We start from the raw sequence: 13856 nt of genomic DNA on the forward strand, positions 1-13856 counted from the left end.
ATATGTCAAAGCCCACAAGAGCCATGGTCTCATTAAAATTATAAATTACACAAACATGGAATGAAGATTCAAACTGCAGTGCAGCTAAGCAGATTACAGAAAACCCCGCGTTCCATATGATAACACACCATGGCCCTCCCAGATGGGGGCTTGGAACAAAAAGGCCATCACCACAGCTAGGGAAAACCTCCTTGTGATCTCTGGTTTCTGTTCAGCAGATGACAGCCAAATAATATGTTGATTATTCTGTTTGTGCTGCTAAGCTTGTAAGATGGAATAAAAGCGATATGATCTATTGTGAACCCAATGCTAATGTGTTGCTCCACTCATAAGTAATATACTGAATTTATTTTGAAACTATCTTTTATCTGAATTTCAGTTTATAAATGCATGACTTAAAATAAAAGCCGATCCCCGCGCACTCCGGCCCTCGGCTCCCAAAGCGGGCGAAGCACCGCCACGGCCTGACGCCCCTCCCCTTGCTCCTGCCCCCAGATCCGCTCGGACAAAGACAACGACATCCCCATCCGCTACAGCGTCACGGGCGTGGGCGCGGACCAGCCGCCCATGGAGGTCTTCAGCATCGACTCCATGTCCGGCCGCATGTACGTGACGCGGCCCATGGACCGCGAGGAGCGAGCCTCCTACCACGTGAGTGCGGGCCCCTGGCCGGGGGCGGGGGGACAGGGACCACCCCAAGACCACCCCAGGGCGCGTGGCCGCCGCGTACGCACCTGGGGACGAGCTCCCCGGCGGGACACGCACCGCAGCCTTTCCGGGCGGGGTCCCGAGAGGAAAGAGGGTGGAAGATGACCGCTTAGAGGGCCGTCCACGCCTTGCTCTGCCCCTCGCGGCCCTGCTGGCTAAGGGGAGGGCGTCCGGGGCGGGGACCCGCAGTGCTCCGGGCCCGATTCCCCCAATGCACACAGGCCAGCCCCTCCCTCTGCTGGGACAGGGCTGGAGCCAGACCCCAGGGGCCAAGCCTGCCCACGGCCCCAGGGGGACCTGGGCACTCACTCAGCCTCTCAGGCCGCCTCTTCTCCCCTTCCTTGCGGTCTGCCCTCCCTCCCAGGGGCACAGGCCCTTCTAGAATGCGTTGTTCCAGGTCTAGATGGATCCTTCGCGGGAGGGGGCGGGGACGAACTGAATGAGAAGAGACGATTGGAGGGGGTAGAGGGCTGCCCCCCTTCCAGACTGCACAGCTCCGGGTCTCTACACAGCAACTCTGGTCATGTGCCCCCGCCCAGGCAGTCCCTGTCCCTCATTAGGGACCGCCTTGACCAGCGCACGGGAGCCCCTTGCCAGTCGAGTCCACTCATCAAGATCAGACGGGTTCGTTTTTAGTTATCAGGCTGCAGAGAAAGCGCCCTCCTCCCTCCTGGCCACCGAGCTTCGGCCCCACCCTCTGCTGAGCCTTGGCCCCACCCTCTGCCCCAGGCTGGAGGACCTGACTCCTTCCTTGGTTTCTCGCTGGGATGTTGAGGTGCCAGGCTCCGGGAGAGGACAGCTGATTGACAGTGGTTTGGGATGTCCCAACAAGTCCTCAGCCTACAGCGAGCAGGTCGACAGGTGCACAGAACCCGCTAGACAACTGAAGCTGCACCACGTTCAACCAGCCAGCGTGCGGCAGGAAACTCATCTTAGCGTGGCCGTGGGCTCCGCCAACACGTGTCCACAGCACGGCCCGTGGCCAAGCCAGCCTCCCTTGTCTGCCCTCAGACGCGTGTGGACAGGGGATAAGGGAGGGAGACAGAGAGGGAGGCAGGGGCACTGGGCCCGCAGACGGCAGAGAGACGCGGTCTCTCGGGACTGACCGTGGACCAGCCCTCGAGCCGTCGCTCAGGGTCCCGGCACCGTGTATGTCTAGCTAAGATTTTCCCATCAGAGCACGCTGCAGCAGGCGACCGGCCTGTCCACACGCGGCATCACGGCACGCATGGCCTGGGGAGCCGGGGCCTGGCAGGTGCCGGTCAGACACAGTGTCTGGGACCACCCAGAGGGACAGAGTGACTGTCAGTCAAGCCTGTGACGGCGGACGGGCCCCAGCGCGTGCCGAATGCAGAGCTGTCCCGAGAGAGCCCACGCCAAGCGGAAAGGCCTCTTCCTTTCATTTTATTGTAATTACTTCTCGGAAACTTTGAGCTCAAGACTAGACCTATTTTTGGTGCTTCTGGTCAACTTTCTCCGGAGGGCATTCTCACCGACTCCCCAAAGGGGGCTGTGGGCTCAGCCCTCCTGCCGCCCACCGGGCATAACTGGTGTTGGTGCCACCCGTCTGGCCGAGGGCCAGGGCCCCTGGGACCATGGAGAGGCGGTGCCTGCTCCGTGCACATGGAAGCTTCCGGAACAGCCTGCAGCCCCGCTGGCCTCACAGCCCACGGCAGGAAGACCAGGGTGCGAGGGGAGGTCCGGAGGCCAGGATGGCCTCCAGGGTCCAGCACCACCTGCCCTGCTCACTCACAGGGTCCCGCAGGGCATTGTCGGTCCACCCGATTACCTCGTCGGCGCTGGCATCTCGTGGGGAAGTCCAGCCCCACCGTGCTCGTCAGACGCCTGCGTCTCTGTGTTCTGGCCTGATGTGACCCCCAAGCCTCACTGAGCTCCAGGCTCTGCCCGGAAGTGAGCGGTGCCTCTGCAGCTAGACGGTCCTGCAGAAGCCCCCCTAGAAAAGCGAGGGGTCACGGGCTGGCAGTCCCTAGGGAGACGGTTCACATGCCCAGCCTGGATGGAAAGCCATGGTCCCCAGAAGGACCCTGGTCCTATGCAGACCCCACCCCTCAGCCAAGCTGGACGAGGGAAGCCAAGAACTTGGGGGACGCAGCGGTAAAAGGACAGGGACTCCCCAGCCCTGGGTTATGGGGGTCATCACGCTCCTCGTAAGACTCCAGCACGATCCCTGCTCTGGCGTCCACCGCACAGGACGCCCATCACGGCGTTTGGGGACAGCTGTGCCAGGCAGCGGGTGTGCGTCACCTCTGCCGTGTGACAGGCACACACAGTGGCCTGAAACCACGCCCGCGCCTCAGCCCAGCTCTGCGGGTGAGCAGCCGGATGGGCTCCGCCCAGGGTCTCGCAGGGCAGAACCAAGGTGTCGCCGGCCCAGGCGCCTACTACAGGCTCTGGGGGTCTGCTTCCTGCTCACTCGGGTTGTCACAGGTCCAGGTCCCCAGTCCTCGCTGGCTGTTGGCCAGGGGCCACTCTCACCCCTAAAGGGCGTTCCCAGTCCCCGACTCGCTCTCCAGCCACCATCTGGGTAAGTCACTGATTCTAGAGCCAGGACACTGACTCACTCCACCCACGTTGCCTCCGTGGCTTAGGGTCAGCCACGCCACAGAACGTAACCCGACTACGGGTGACACCCATTGCGTTCACACCAGGGGGTCAGCACCCCACATCCTTGGGGCCATTTGGAGTCCCCACGTGCCGTTTCCTCCTGCCCCGTGTCCCCCAGCTCCTCGGCCAACGAGGTGGCTGCTGGCAAAGCAGCATCTCTCACCCGAGAACAAGCCAGTGAGCAGAGGACACTGGCCACCACGAGGCACCAGCATGCAGACACTCAGACGCGCGGAGAAAACGGATGGCATCGTGTGCTTCGCACGACAGTTCTCTCGAAGATTCTTTTACAGGTTTCATAAATAAGACACGCTGTTGAGCCCTGGCGCACACCCCCGCTGCTGGCAAGTTCCCTGATCTTCCCGAGCCTCGGTTCCCCTGCCATGAGATAGGGATTCGGGGGAGAAACAATCTCACGGGTTCTTGTGGAATTCGAGGGGAGTTTGTGCGTGTCGAGCTCCTGGGACACTGCCCAGCAGAGCCAGCGTGTGGCACATGTCGGCCACTGGTGTCAGTGGAAGAAAATCTCGAGTCCACCGTGGGCGACATCGAGGGCCCGCGGGCGTGTCCGGGTTCCGCACGCTGGGGAGGGACCCTCCAGACCGCCGGGACGAAGCAGAGACGGGCAGAGACCAGAGGGGAGGCCGAGGGCCCGCACGGCCCACCGCCGCCGGCCAGCTGCAGGCATCGCGCCCACTGCCACCGAGACCAAGCCCGTCGGCCTTCCCAGGACGAGAACAGAGAAGCGTCCATTCAGAGCACCGCGGGCGATCGCTTCGTGTGGGACGCTCGGGTTTGCGGGTCACAGAGCCCGATGGCTCCCGCGGTGGCCTTCCTTGTCTCCAGCCCAAGTGGAGACCCCCCCCCCGCAAGCCCGCAGTGCCGCACCCAGCCCGGGGATGGACGGACGGACGGACGGCGGGGACGAGGAAGATTCCGACAGCCAGGCCGCTTTGTCCCCTCTCACTGTCTCCGCTCGGGCTGCTCCTGCTGCTGCCGATGGCACCGAAGCCGACGCTGTCACTTAGGCTAGACGATAATAACTCCAGCTCTAGCTCAGAGTCACTTTTTTCAAAGGCTTCTCGACCTTCGACTTGGCGTGTTATCGCTCTGCTGCGTTTGACAAGGTGACGGGTCACCCGGCCACCAGCCAGTCAGACGGGGCACAGACCAGGGTCCGGGGGACGAGGACCTGATGTCAGCTGGGGTGGGGCAGCTGGTTAAAACCACAGTGCAACATGTCACGACTTTGTCACACGATGCTTCACACCCGTCTGACGCGTGTGCGCGGTCACGCCCTGCGTCGCGGGCTTCGGGGTCCCCGGGCGTCGGCCCCATTTGTCTCCTCACAATAACTCAGGTCACCTCCTCGGGTACAGCCAGCCTGAGAGTCCCCCAAAACACACATTTCAGGGGCAAAGTGCTCTCAGGGCTGTCGGAATGGGGCCAGCGTGCTGAGGCCGGGGTGCACACGGCCAGGTCCCCACCCGCAGGCGTGGGTGCCGCCTCCCTCCCCTTCTCCCAGAGGCCGGCAGAGTGGCGGTGACGAGCCCCGGAGGCACAGTGGAGCACTGTGTGGAGCCCCGACACGCCACGGCACCCTCCCCGCCGGCCGGCTCGAGCCCGGGCTGGCCTCCGCCCCCGGCCTGGGCGCTGTCTTATCACACAGACTCCGAGGTCCCATGTGTGGCTCGGAGGGCAGCGTGGTTTTGACGGAGCGCTGTGGGCTGGGACGCGGCTGTGACAGTCACGGCTGTGGCGCGGAGAGTCCCCAGCACATCTCTTTCCTCTCCTGGGGTTTTCCCTCTAAATCCCAGGACCCTCTGCTGACCGTGGGGCTCGACCTCTCTGTGTCCCCCGTGGGGGCCTCCACGCTTGCCGGCCCCACCCCCTTCGTCCCATCCCGGCTCGCTGGCCACTGCTTCCGAGGCCCGCCTGGCCTCCTCCCTGCCCGCGGGTCACTGCCATCAGCCAAGGCGTGTCTCGCCCCTTTTCTCCTTCACGTCCATGTCCTCCTGGACGCGAAGCCCCGGGCCGGCCACGGGCGTCTCGCCGAGCGGCACCAGTGGGCCCTTGGTAGACGCTGAGCGACTGAATGAATGAACGAGCGAGTGAATGAATGAGCAAACGGAAGAAAAAGTGCAAAACTTAGGGGTGAACAGCCCCTGGGGCCCAGCGCAAGGAGTGCTCCCTCCATGCCTCGAGCTGTGCTCCCTCCGGGCCTCGAGCTGGTCCCCCGCGCGCCCCCCGAGCCCCTCCCCAGCAGAGCGGGGGCTTCCGCTCCGTCTTCCTCACGGTGCCCCCGGAACAAGCGAGTCTGAGCATGAAGTCCTAACGGGGTGGACTCATAGTGGGCGCCCAAGTGGACCCTGGCCCGGTCCAAGGTCAAGGCATCCATGGTCTAGGCCTCCCCCCGGCCTGAGCTCGCAGTAGCAGGAGTTTAAGCCCCCAGTTGACACAAAGGGCTTTTCTGTGGCCACTGTGGGTGGCCGTGTGCCTCACCATCAGTGGTCAGAGCTGGCCGAGGGTCCTGGATGGGCATCGGCTTCAGGCCTCCGGGTCGTCACCTGCATGCCACCCGCTTTGTCCTCATCGCCACAGAGAGGAGCCGTGCTCCCTCCGGGCCTCGAGCTGTGCTCCCTCCGGGCCTCGAGCTGTGCTCCCTCCGGACGTTGAGCCGTGCTCCCTCCGGGCCTTGAGCTGTGCTCCCTCCGGGCCTCGAGCTGGTCCCCCGCGAGCCCCCCGAGCCCCTCCCCAGCAGAGCGGGGGCTTCCGCTCCGTCTTCCTCACGGTGCCCCCGGAACAGGCGAGTCTGAGCATGTGTCGGCCGTCTCCCCATGAAGTCCTAACGGGTGGACTCATAGTGGGCGCCCAAGTGGACCCTGGCCCGGTCCAAGGTCAAGGCATCCATGGTCTAGGCCTCCCCCCGGCCTGAGCTCGCAGTAGCAGGAGTTTAAGCCCCCAGTTGACACAAAGGGCTTTTCTGTGGCCACTGTGGGTGGCCGTGTGCCTCACCATCAGTGGTCAGAGCTGGCCGAGGGTCCTGGATGGGCATCGGCTTCAGGCCTCCGGGTCGTCACCTGCATGCCACCCGCTTTGTCCTCATCGCCACAGAGAGAGCCAAGGCTCGGAGCAGCTTCGTGACGAGTCCCCAGCACCTAGCCTGTCCCTTGGGGGCCCGGAGCTGTCACCCCACCCTGGGCTGCAGGTCCGAGGGAACTTGCTCTGGCCGTCGGGAGTGTCCCCAGCCGTGTCGCAGCCCCTGACAGCCGTGTTGCTTTCCAGCTCAGAGCCCACGCCGTGGACATGAACGGCAACAAGGTGGAGAACCCCATCGACCTGTACATCTACGTCATCGACATGAACGACAACCGGCCGGAGTTCCTCAGCCAGGTCTACAACGGCTCCGTGGACGAGGGCTCCAAGCCAGGTGAGCCCCGCCTGATGGTGCGGTGGGCGCGGGCCGGGGACAGGCCCGGCTTCCGGGGGCCCTCAGCCCCCACCGCCCAGACAGCCCGTGGGACCCCACACTGGCACATCGACTCAGCAGGCATTTACCGAGCACCCACGGCATGAGACGAGCGGGGCCAGACAAGCAGGGCCACCGCGGTCCAGATGGGGACACCGCAGTCCAGACAGGACTCCAGGGTCCAGACAGGGACACCGTAGCCCAGACGGGGACTCCAGGGTCCAGACAGACACCGCGGTCCCGGTTTACCGAGCACCCACAGCATGAGACGAGCGGGGCCACCGCGGTCCAGATGGGGACACTGTGGTCCAGATGGGGACTCCAGGGTCCAGACAGACACCGCGGTCCCGATGGGGGCGCAGGCAGGATGAGCGGAAGCCAGTGGGGGGGCCGTCGCATGGTGGGAGGCTCAGGCGGAAAGCACGGGCGCTGAGTCACGGCCCCGTGGAGGTGACACGTCGTCCGAGACTGGCATGTGAGACGGAGCGGTGCTCAGGGAGGGGCGGAGGGGAGCCGGGGGAGAGGCGCGTGCAGGGGCCCTGGGCGGGAGACGAGGTCAGGGAGGCCCGCCGTTCACGGTCGCCCGGCCGCTGGATTTCACTCCGCGCTCCGCGGGAAGCCCAAGGGAGGCCCAGGCGCTCACAGCACGGCGAGGCTAGCTGTGCAGCCCAGGCCCCGGGGCTGACCCAAGGGTCCGTCTCCCCAGACTCCACCCAGCGTCAGTGATGACGAACCCTTCACCACGTGCCAGGGCCCTCGCTCAGTGCATGGCGTGTCTGGTCTCTGGATTCCGTGACCACAAAGTCACAGAGCAAAGGTGACCCCCCAGAGGGGGTTGCAAGCGCCCCAGATCCCCAGACCCCGCAGCATGGGCCAAAACCCAGCCAAGGCGGGAACCTTGGCCCAGGGGCCGGCCGCGTCGCCTGGGGACAGGTCACAAATGCAGTCTCTCGGGCCCCCCGCTGATCCAGACTCTGCGGGTAGGCCCGGGCCTGGGCGGACCAGCCCCTGGGGCATTTCTGTGCCCAAGTCTGAGAAACACAGCCCCACATTGCTGTCTCCTGAGGGGGTGTCCTTGAGACTAATGCCCTCCTTGGGTTGGATGGGGCAGCGGGGCCGAGGGTCACTGGCCAGGCCCTGTGGGGCGGTCAGAGGAGCCAGCCACGTGGAACGCGGGCCTCAGCCGAAGCTCGGAGACGCGCTGAGCCATTCACGCCCGTTTGCCCCGTGCTGCTGGGACGTGCCCGTGGCAAAGCCACGTCGCTGGTGGGCCTGACCTTCCTCCCCAGGCAGCCCAGCCCCGGAGGGCCTCGGGGCTCCGAGAAGGATGGACTGGGCACGCTGAAAGCCCAGCCCACAGAGTCCAGGCTCAGGCCGGCCCCACGGAGGGGTCAGCCACGCTCCAGCTGTGCTCCAGGGCATCGAGGACACATTTGTCATCACTCTTCAGCGAGGTGGTTGTCACAGCTCCGTCCCCAGGGGCGGCTATTTCAACAAGGTGAATTGTGTTTCAGATCGATTGTCTCAGAATCGTGAGGCGCGGGGCAGCCCCGTGTCAGCGGAGGGAACGGGATGTGACATTATTTCTGCCGGAACCTGGGGCGGCGGGTCCCGCAGCCCCTTTGTGGGGTGGGCGAGTGGGTAGAGGGCTGCGGGGGGCCTTCTCGGTAACACAGACGCTGCGGGGGGCCTTCTCGGTAACACAGACGCTGGGGGCCCCGCTCCCCAGAGCCGGGGGCTGCGTACAGGTGTCTGGTTTCCCTCTCACGGACCCAGCCTCCTCCCTCATCTCATTTTAAAAACAAATCGATCGAGAAAGTCTTTTCCAGCGTGTCACTGGCTTTACTCGTCAGGATGACAGAAGCCGCAAATCTCCGCGTCTCCTCCCACAAATCCCGATAAGCCCTTAAGCCTGGACGTGGAGAGCACCTGCCGTCCCCTCGTCAGCTCGCCCCAGACGGCCGTGTGGGAGGATGGCCGCGGCCCGGACGGGCTGGAGCACGCCACGGATCCGAGATCGGCCCCGCCTCCCGCTCCTCCAGAGTGTGCGGGCATTAAGCGCGACTGGCTTCCGGAGCTTCCGGGGCACCCCGGAGTGTGGCTTTGGCCCCAGAGTCGCCCCCAGAGAGGAGCGGCAGTGCCACCTCTTCGTGAGCTGTGAGATGCCGCCCTGGACTCGGCTCAACGTCCTCGCTCACCACGGCCCAAGCCAGGGGGTGACGTCCAGACAGAGCGAGCCGTGGCGCTGTCCACAGGGAACCCCAGGGCTGGGAGCAGCCTCTCCCGCCCCGCAAATCACAGCCACGGGTTTAGCGGGCGCCTGCACGCAGCAGGGAGAAACCAGCGCCGGAAATCGGTTCTCTGGAATGACTGACTGATGAAGGGTTTCAGGTGTACGTCCTAATGGAAAACACATGGGAAGATGTGTCAATTATCCAATCAACTAGACGAGAACCTCCGAGAGGCGAGGTGGTTCCTGTGGGGACGTTAGCAAGCCGCCCAGGGGCCCCGGTGCCCTCCCCAGGGCCGTGAGACCCTCTGACTGGAACAGCAGGCTCGGAGGGGGTGGGCGGCCTGGAACGGCCTGGAACGGCCCAGCCCCTTTGCGGGAGCGACCAGCATTGTGGGCCGGAGTCGAGTGTACCCTCACCTCCGGTCACAGCCCTTAGATGTCTGGTAAGCAGGTGGCCAGGGCCACCTCCGAGGCCCCTGGGAGGGGGGCGCACTGGCTCACGTGACTGGGAGGTGCAGAGGTGGGCGTGTCGACCCCGGGCTGGAACGGGACCGTCCGGCATCTTGCTGGCCACTGTTTGGCTGTGTCCTCTGTGCCGGTTCGTTTCTGGGCTGCTCTCTCTGTGGCCGGGACGCCGCGGCAGCTGCAGGTCCCTGAGCAGTAGACAGTCCCCTCTTCCTCAAGTGCCAGCAAGACCCCGAGGCAGATCCTCATGGCATGGGCCGTGGGCATGCACGGAGCCAGTGCCTTGCCCGGGCACACCGTGAGCAAAGACGGGGTCCAGGTCTGCACCCCACCCCAAGTCACGGGGTCTAAACACGTGGCCGCTGTGGACCCCCAAGAGAAAACCAGATGGTGGCCCCAGAAAAAGGAGCTAGATGCCAGGCCCACCTGGCAGCTCACGCAGCACACCTGCAAAGGCGCGGCCGCACTGGGGGTGCCGTTGGCCTGGACCCTGCCACCCACTGGAACTTTCTGGAACTTTCTGTCTGCACCTAGGTTGTCTGATGCAGTGGCCACCAGCCCCTCGTGGCCATTGAGCATCTGAGGTGTGGCCAGTGCAGCAGAGGAGATGAATTTCTAATCTGTCGGGTTTGCACAGCCCCGTGTGCCCACGAGCTACCATGTTGGGCAGCCGGTTTTTCTGGGTGATTTTGGTGGTCCCCACCCACTCAGACGGGGCCATCTGAAGCCAATGGTCATAAGAGCGACCCCTCCTGACCCCAGGGAGCATCTGCCCCCTCTTGGATCGTCCCGAATCCTCAGTGGGGAGCTGGCAGGCCACCGGGGCCACCTGGAGACCCCATGTGCTTGCTGCCCAGGGACTGAGAGCAAAGGCAGAGGTGTGTCCGCTCCCAGGCGGGGCTGTGGGGGCGTCGCCCGTTCGGGGGCTCCGTCATGTCCGCTCCCAGGCGGGGCTGTGGGGGTGTCGCCCGTTCGGGGGCTCCGTCATTCTGGTGCGCGTACCACCCCACCCCTCGGACCTCCGCCCTTTCTGCAGAGCCCGCCTGGACCTCCAGCCTGACCCGTGTCCCGCACCTGCTGTGCCCGCCCCTTAGGTGAGCACCCCATCGCAGCTTTGTGAATTATCACGAACTCCAGTTGGCCGAGTCAGAATGGTGGCAGTTGTCTGGCCTGGGTAGGACCGTGAGAGCCTGAAGTCCAGTCCCCTGCACTGAGGGAGGATAGGGGACAGGCAGCTCAGTAGGGACCTGCTTGTCCACAGGAGGCATCTGGATGGGGAAAGATGCCGGCAAGGGCAGGATTCAGCGTTCAGCTGAAGGCCGGGCCTCTGGGCTCCTGCCCTCTGGGGCCAGCCGGGCCCTGGGCCCCCAGGGGCCTGTGAGCTCTTAGCAGCAGAGGGCTGTTCCCGGAGGGGCAGGAGGGGCCTGTGGAAGTGACTCGGGGGGAAGCGCAGAAACGGGCAGGGTGGGGCTGCAGTGCGGTGTCGGCTGCAAGCTGAGCAGGCCACTGCGGCCACTGTCCCCTGGAGCATGTGCCCGGAGCCAGGCCCCGGCCTGGGGTGTCATCGGGTGGACCCCGAGACCCTGGGAGGCCCGCCGAGGCACAGAGGCACCTCGCTGCCGCAGGTCGAGGCGTCTTCGCCAGAAGCGAGCGCCCTCCGCCCTCCGGGCCTGTCGGCCTGCAGTGGGCCGCTGTCCCGCCGTGTCCAGCTGGTCTTTACGGCTGCCTGCTGCTCCTGTGAACTTGACCTCTTTGAAAAGAGCAGGGGACATTAAACAGGACTGGGCTGGATGGGGCTGGACGGGGGCTCTGTGCCTTCAAGGGACAGGCCTCTTCCCGGCTCCGAGGGCCCAGCTGGCTCACCGGGCAAAGGGTGCAGCTTCCGCTGAAGATGTGCCTATGCCATCATCACGGAACACAGCCGCTGGCACCTACTGCGTGCTGCCAGGTGGCCCCTCCGCATCAGCCTACTGAACCCTGAAACAACCCTATGAGACAGGCATCTCCATCTCCCCCACGTTGGAAACAAGGGACCCTAGGTATGCGACAGGTGAGCAAAGACGCACAGCTCGTAGCCGGTGCAGGCGAGATTCTAAACCAGGTGGTCTGGCTCCCGAGCCGCGGTTCTAACCTTTGTTCTGAACAGCCTCGTCTCCCTGGCACGGGTCGGGAACGCATGTGGCCACAGGCACAGGGAAGCCGGCTCGCCCAGTAAGGCTGGGGCGAGAGCTCAGAGCCGTCGGGCGGCACCGCTGTGGTGCGCTCGCCCCTCATTTCTGGCCGCCTGCTCACGGCATGGCTGCCGCGCCTCGGAGCATCACGTTCGCCCTCAGGCGGGAGGAAGGCGTGCAGACGGCAGGCTTGGCCTGTGCGCGTGCGTGTCTTCCTCCAGGATGGGAAGGCGTGAACCCCGCCCTCAAGGGGCCCATCGTCCACTTGAGGAAGCAAGAAATCTGCGCCTGCGGACAAACGGCGCAGGGTGCCACCCTAGGGCCCAGGCCATGGGGACGGACGGCCCCTCCTGCCCTGGGGCCTGTGCGTGTGCCACGCCCCAGCCTGCATTCCCGCGCCCCCTCAAGTCTCTAGGACCCTGGCTCCTTCGCCTCCTCCGGGTCACGTGCCCTTGAAATCCTCGCCTCTCATGGGTGCCGTGCACCCGATGCCCGGGGGAAGCCTGTCTGTCTGCCCCACCGGGCGAGAGGCGTCCGGTGAGGGCCCAGCCTCAGCCCAGCCCCTGGGGCTCTGGGGCATAAATCACACCTGGGAACATGTCTGGGTCTGCTTCCTGGAGCTCCAGGGCTCAGGATGACATCCTCGCCGCCGGACCAGCCTTCCGCCCGTGTGCCGGCCTGCAGTCCACCCCGATGGACACGGGGACGGCCACCCCCAGCCCCAGCCCGGACTGGCCTCACCGCGCGTCCCAAACCTCCCGAGAAAAGACACCTCCGTATTGGTTATTTTTTAAGAATCAATCAAGGCTCTAATTGGAATTCCTGCTTTCCTCACTCCTTGTAAGTGCGTGAGGACCTACACTATAAATTTTGAAATTAATGTCACTTTAAAATATTAAGCAGCAGAGAAACCCACATGCAGCAAATGAAGTGAAGGAAACCCCCCCTCTCCGGGGCGCAGGGCCTGTGCTTAACGCGGTGGTTCCGTTAGTGGGGCCCCTTTATTTATTTATCTCATTTCCGTGCCGGCGGAGGACCCCGAGATGGATGCCATGGACTCGTGCGCAGATGGCACAGATGCTCGAAAGTCATCTGAATATTAAGAATTTAAATCTTGAGCCTCAGTGATTTGAGCAGAAAGCCAATTATGGGGCTGAATTAGTTTTCAAATTAAACTGCAATTCAAGGCTTGTGGGATTACCCCTGTGAGGTGCATGGCGGCCTTGGTCCTCGGCTTCGTCGGGGGGCGCAGCCCCGGCCTCCTCTCCGTCGTCCCCTGGGCACGATTGATAAAGCGATCGCCGGCACCTCGGGCAGCGGGCAGTGTCCTTCACTAGGGGGACATACGGCCCACTGCTCTCTCTCATTTGCTGGGAAAAATTCAAGCCCTTCTGCTGCGCAGAGAGGCAGAGAAAGGCCTGGAAGGGGGGGGTCCTCCGGTGCTCCAGCCCAGGCAGTGGGGTGACCTGACCCCCACGTCGCTGCATGTGCTGCCGTGTGAGCGCCTCCTGGCCGGAGGGCACGAGCAGGGGACCCTGTGCACAGTTTCTGTGGGTGACCTTTTGCACATTTGCAAGGTGTTTGGACACGGACAGCCAAACTGCCTCCAGGAGCTGAGGCTGTGGGGGGCAGGTCCCCTCTGTGTCCCTGGCATTAGGGGCCATCATTAAAGTGGTGTGTGGTCGCTTGGCGTGTGGAAGCGTCTTCCCTTCTTCGATCGGTGATGAGGTCGGTTGTTAAAAGCAGGAGAAGCGGAAGCTTCCTGGGGGTGGAGATGGAATCCAGGCCCCCCGGCGCCCGGGGGCGAAGATGGACGCCTAGACCCAACGCGACTCGTGGTGAGCCGGAACCCGAAGGGCGGGCCTCGTTGCCACCCAAGGAGGCCCCCTTCCTCGGTGACGAGGCGGCAGGGGCTGCACCACGGGCACCCGCACACACTCTGTCTCCAGAACTTTCTCTCGTGAGCTGTGAAATTGGGCTCTGAGCCTCAGGGGTGGGGGAAGCTGTGGGCGTGCTGCCTCCCTGAAGCTGATAAGGGGCTGTTTGGGGAGTAGGGACTTGTCAGGCAGCTCACGGCCCGCAGTGGAGGCCCAGGACGGTCCTGGTGCTCCGAGCCCCGCCCCCGGCGGTGGGGACCCCGGCGGTGGGGACCCCGGCGTAGAGCGGCCGTTCCAGGCGGAGCGTG

At 64.3% G+C, this 13856-nt stretch overlaps 1 protein-coding gene across 1 annotated transcript in view; it reads left to right on the top strand.

Moving 5' to 3' along the window:
- The window catches only part of CDH4 (cadherin 4), a 382977-nt gene that overhangs the window by 331913 nt on the left and 37208 nt on the right, over nt 1–13856 (top strand). Inside the window, exons 5-7 of the mRNA XM_015596918.1 lie at nt 496–651; nt 6619–6763; nt 11531–11539. Of these exons, the coding sequence (XP_015452404.1) occupies nt 496–651; nt 6619–6763; nt 11531–11539 (310 nt within the window). The remainder of the gene's footprint in view (nt 1–495; nt 652–6618; nt 6764–11530; nt 11540–13856) is intronic.

This window comes from Pteropus alecto, unplaced genomic scaffold, assembly GCF_000325575.1.
Source record: "Pteropus alecto unplaced genomic scaffold, ASM32557v1 scaffold45, whole genome shotgun sequence".
Lineage (NCBI taxonomy): Eukaryota > Metazoa > Chordata > Mammalia > Chiroptera > Pteropodidae > Pteropus > Pteropus alecto.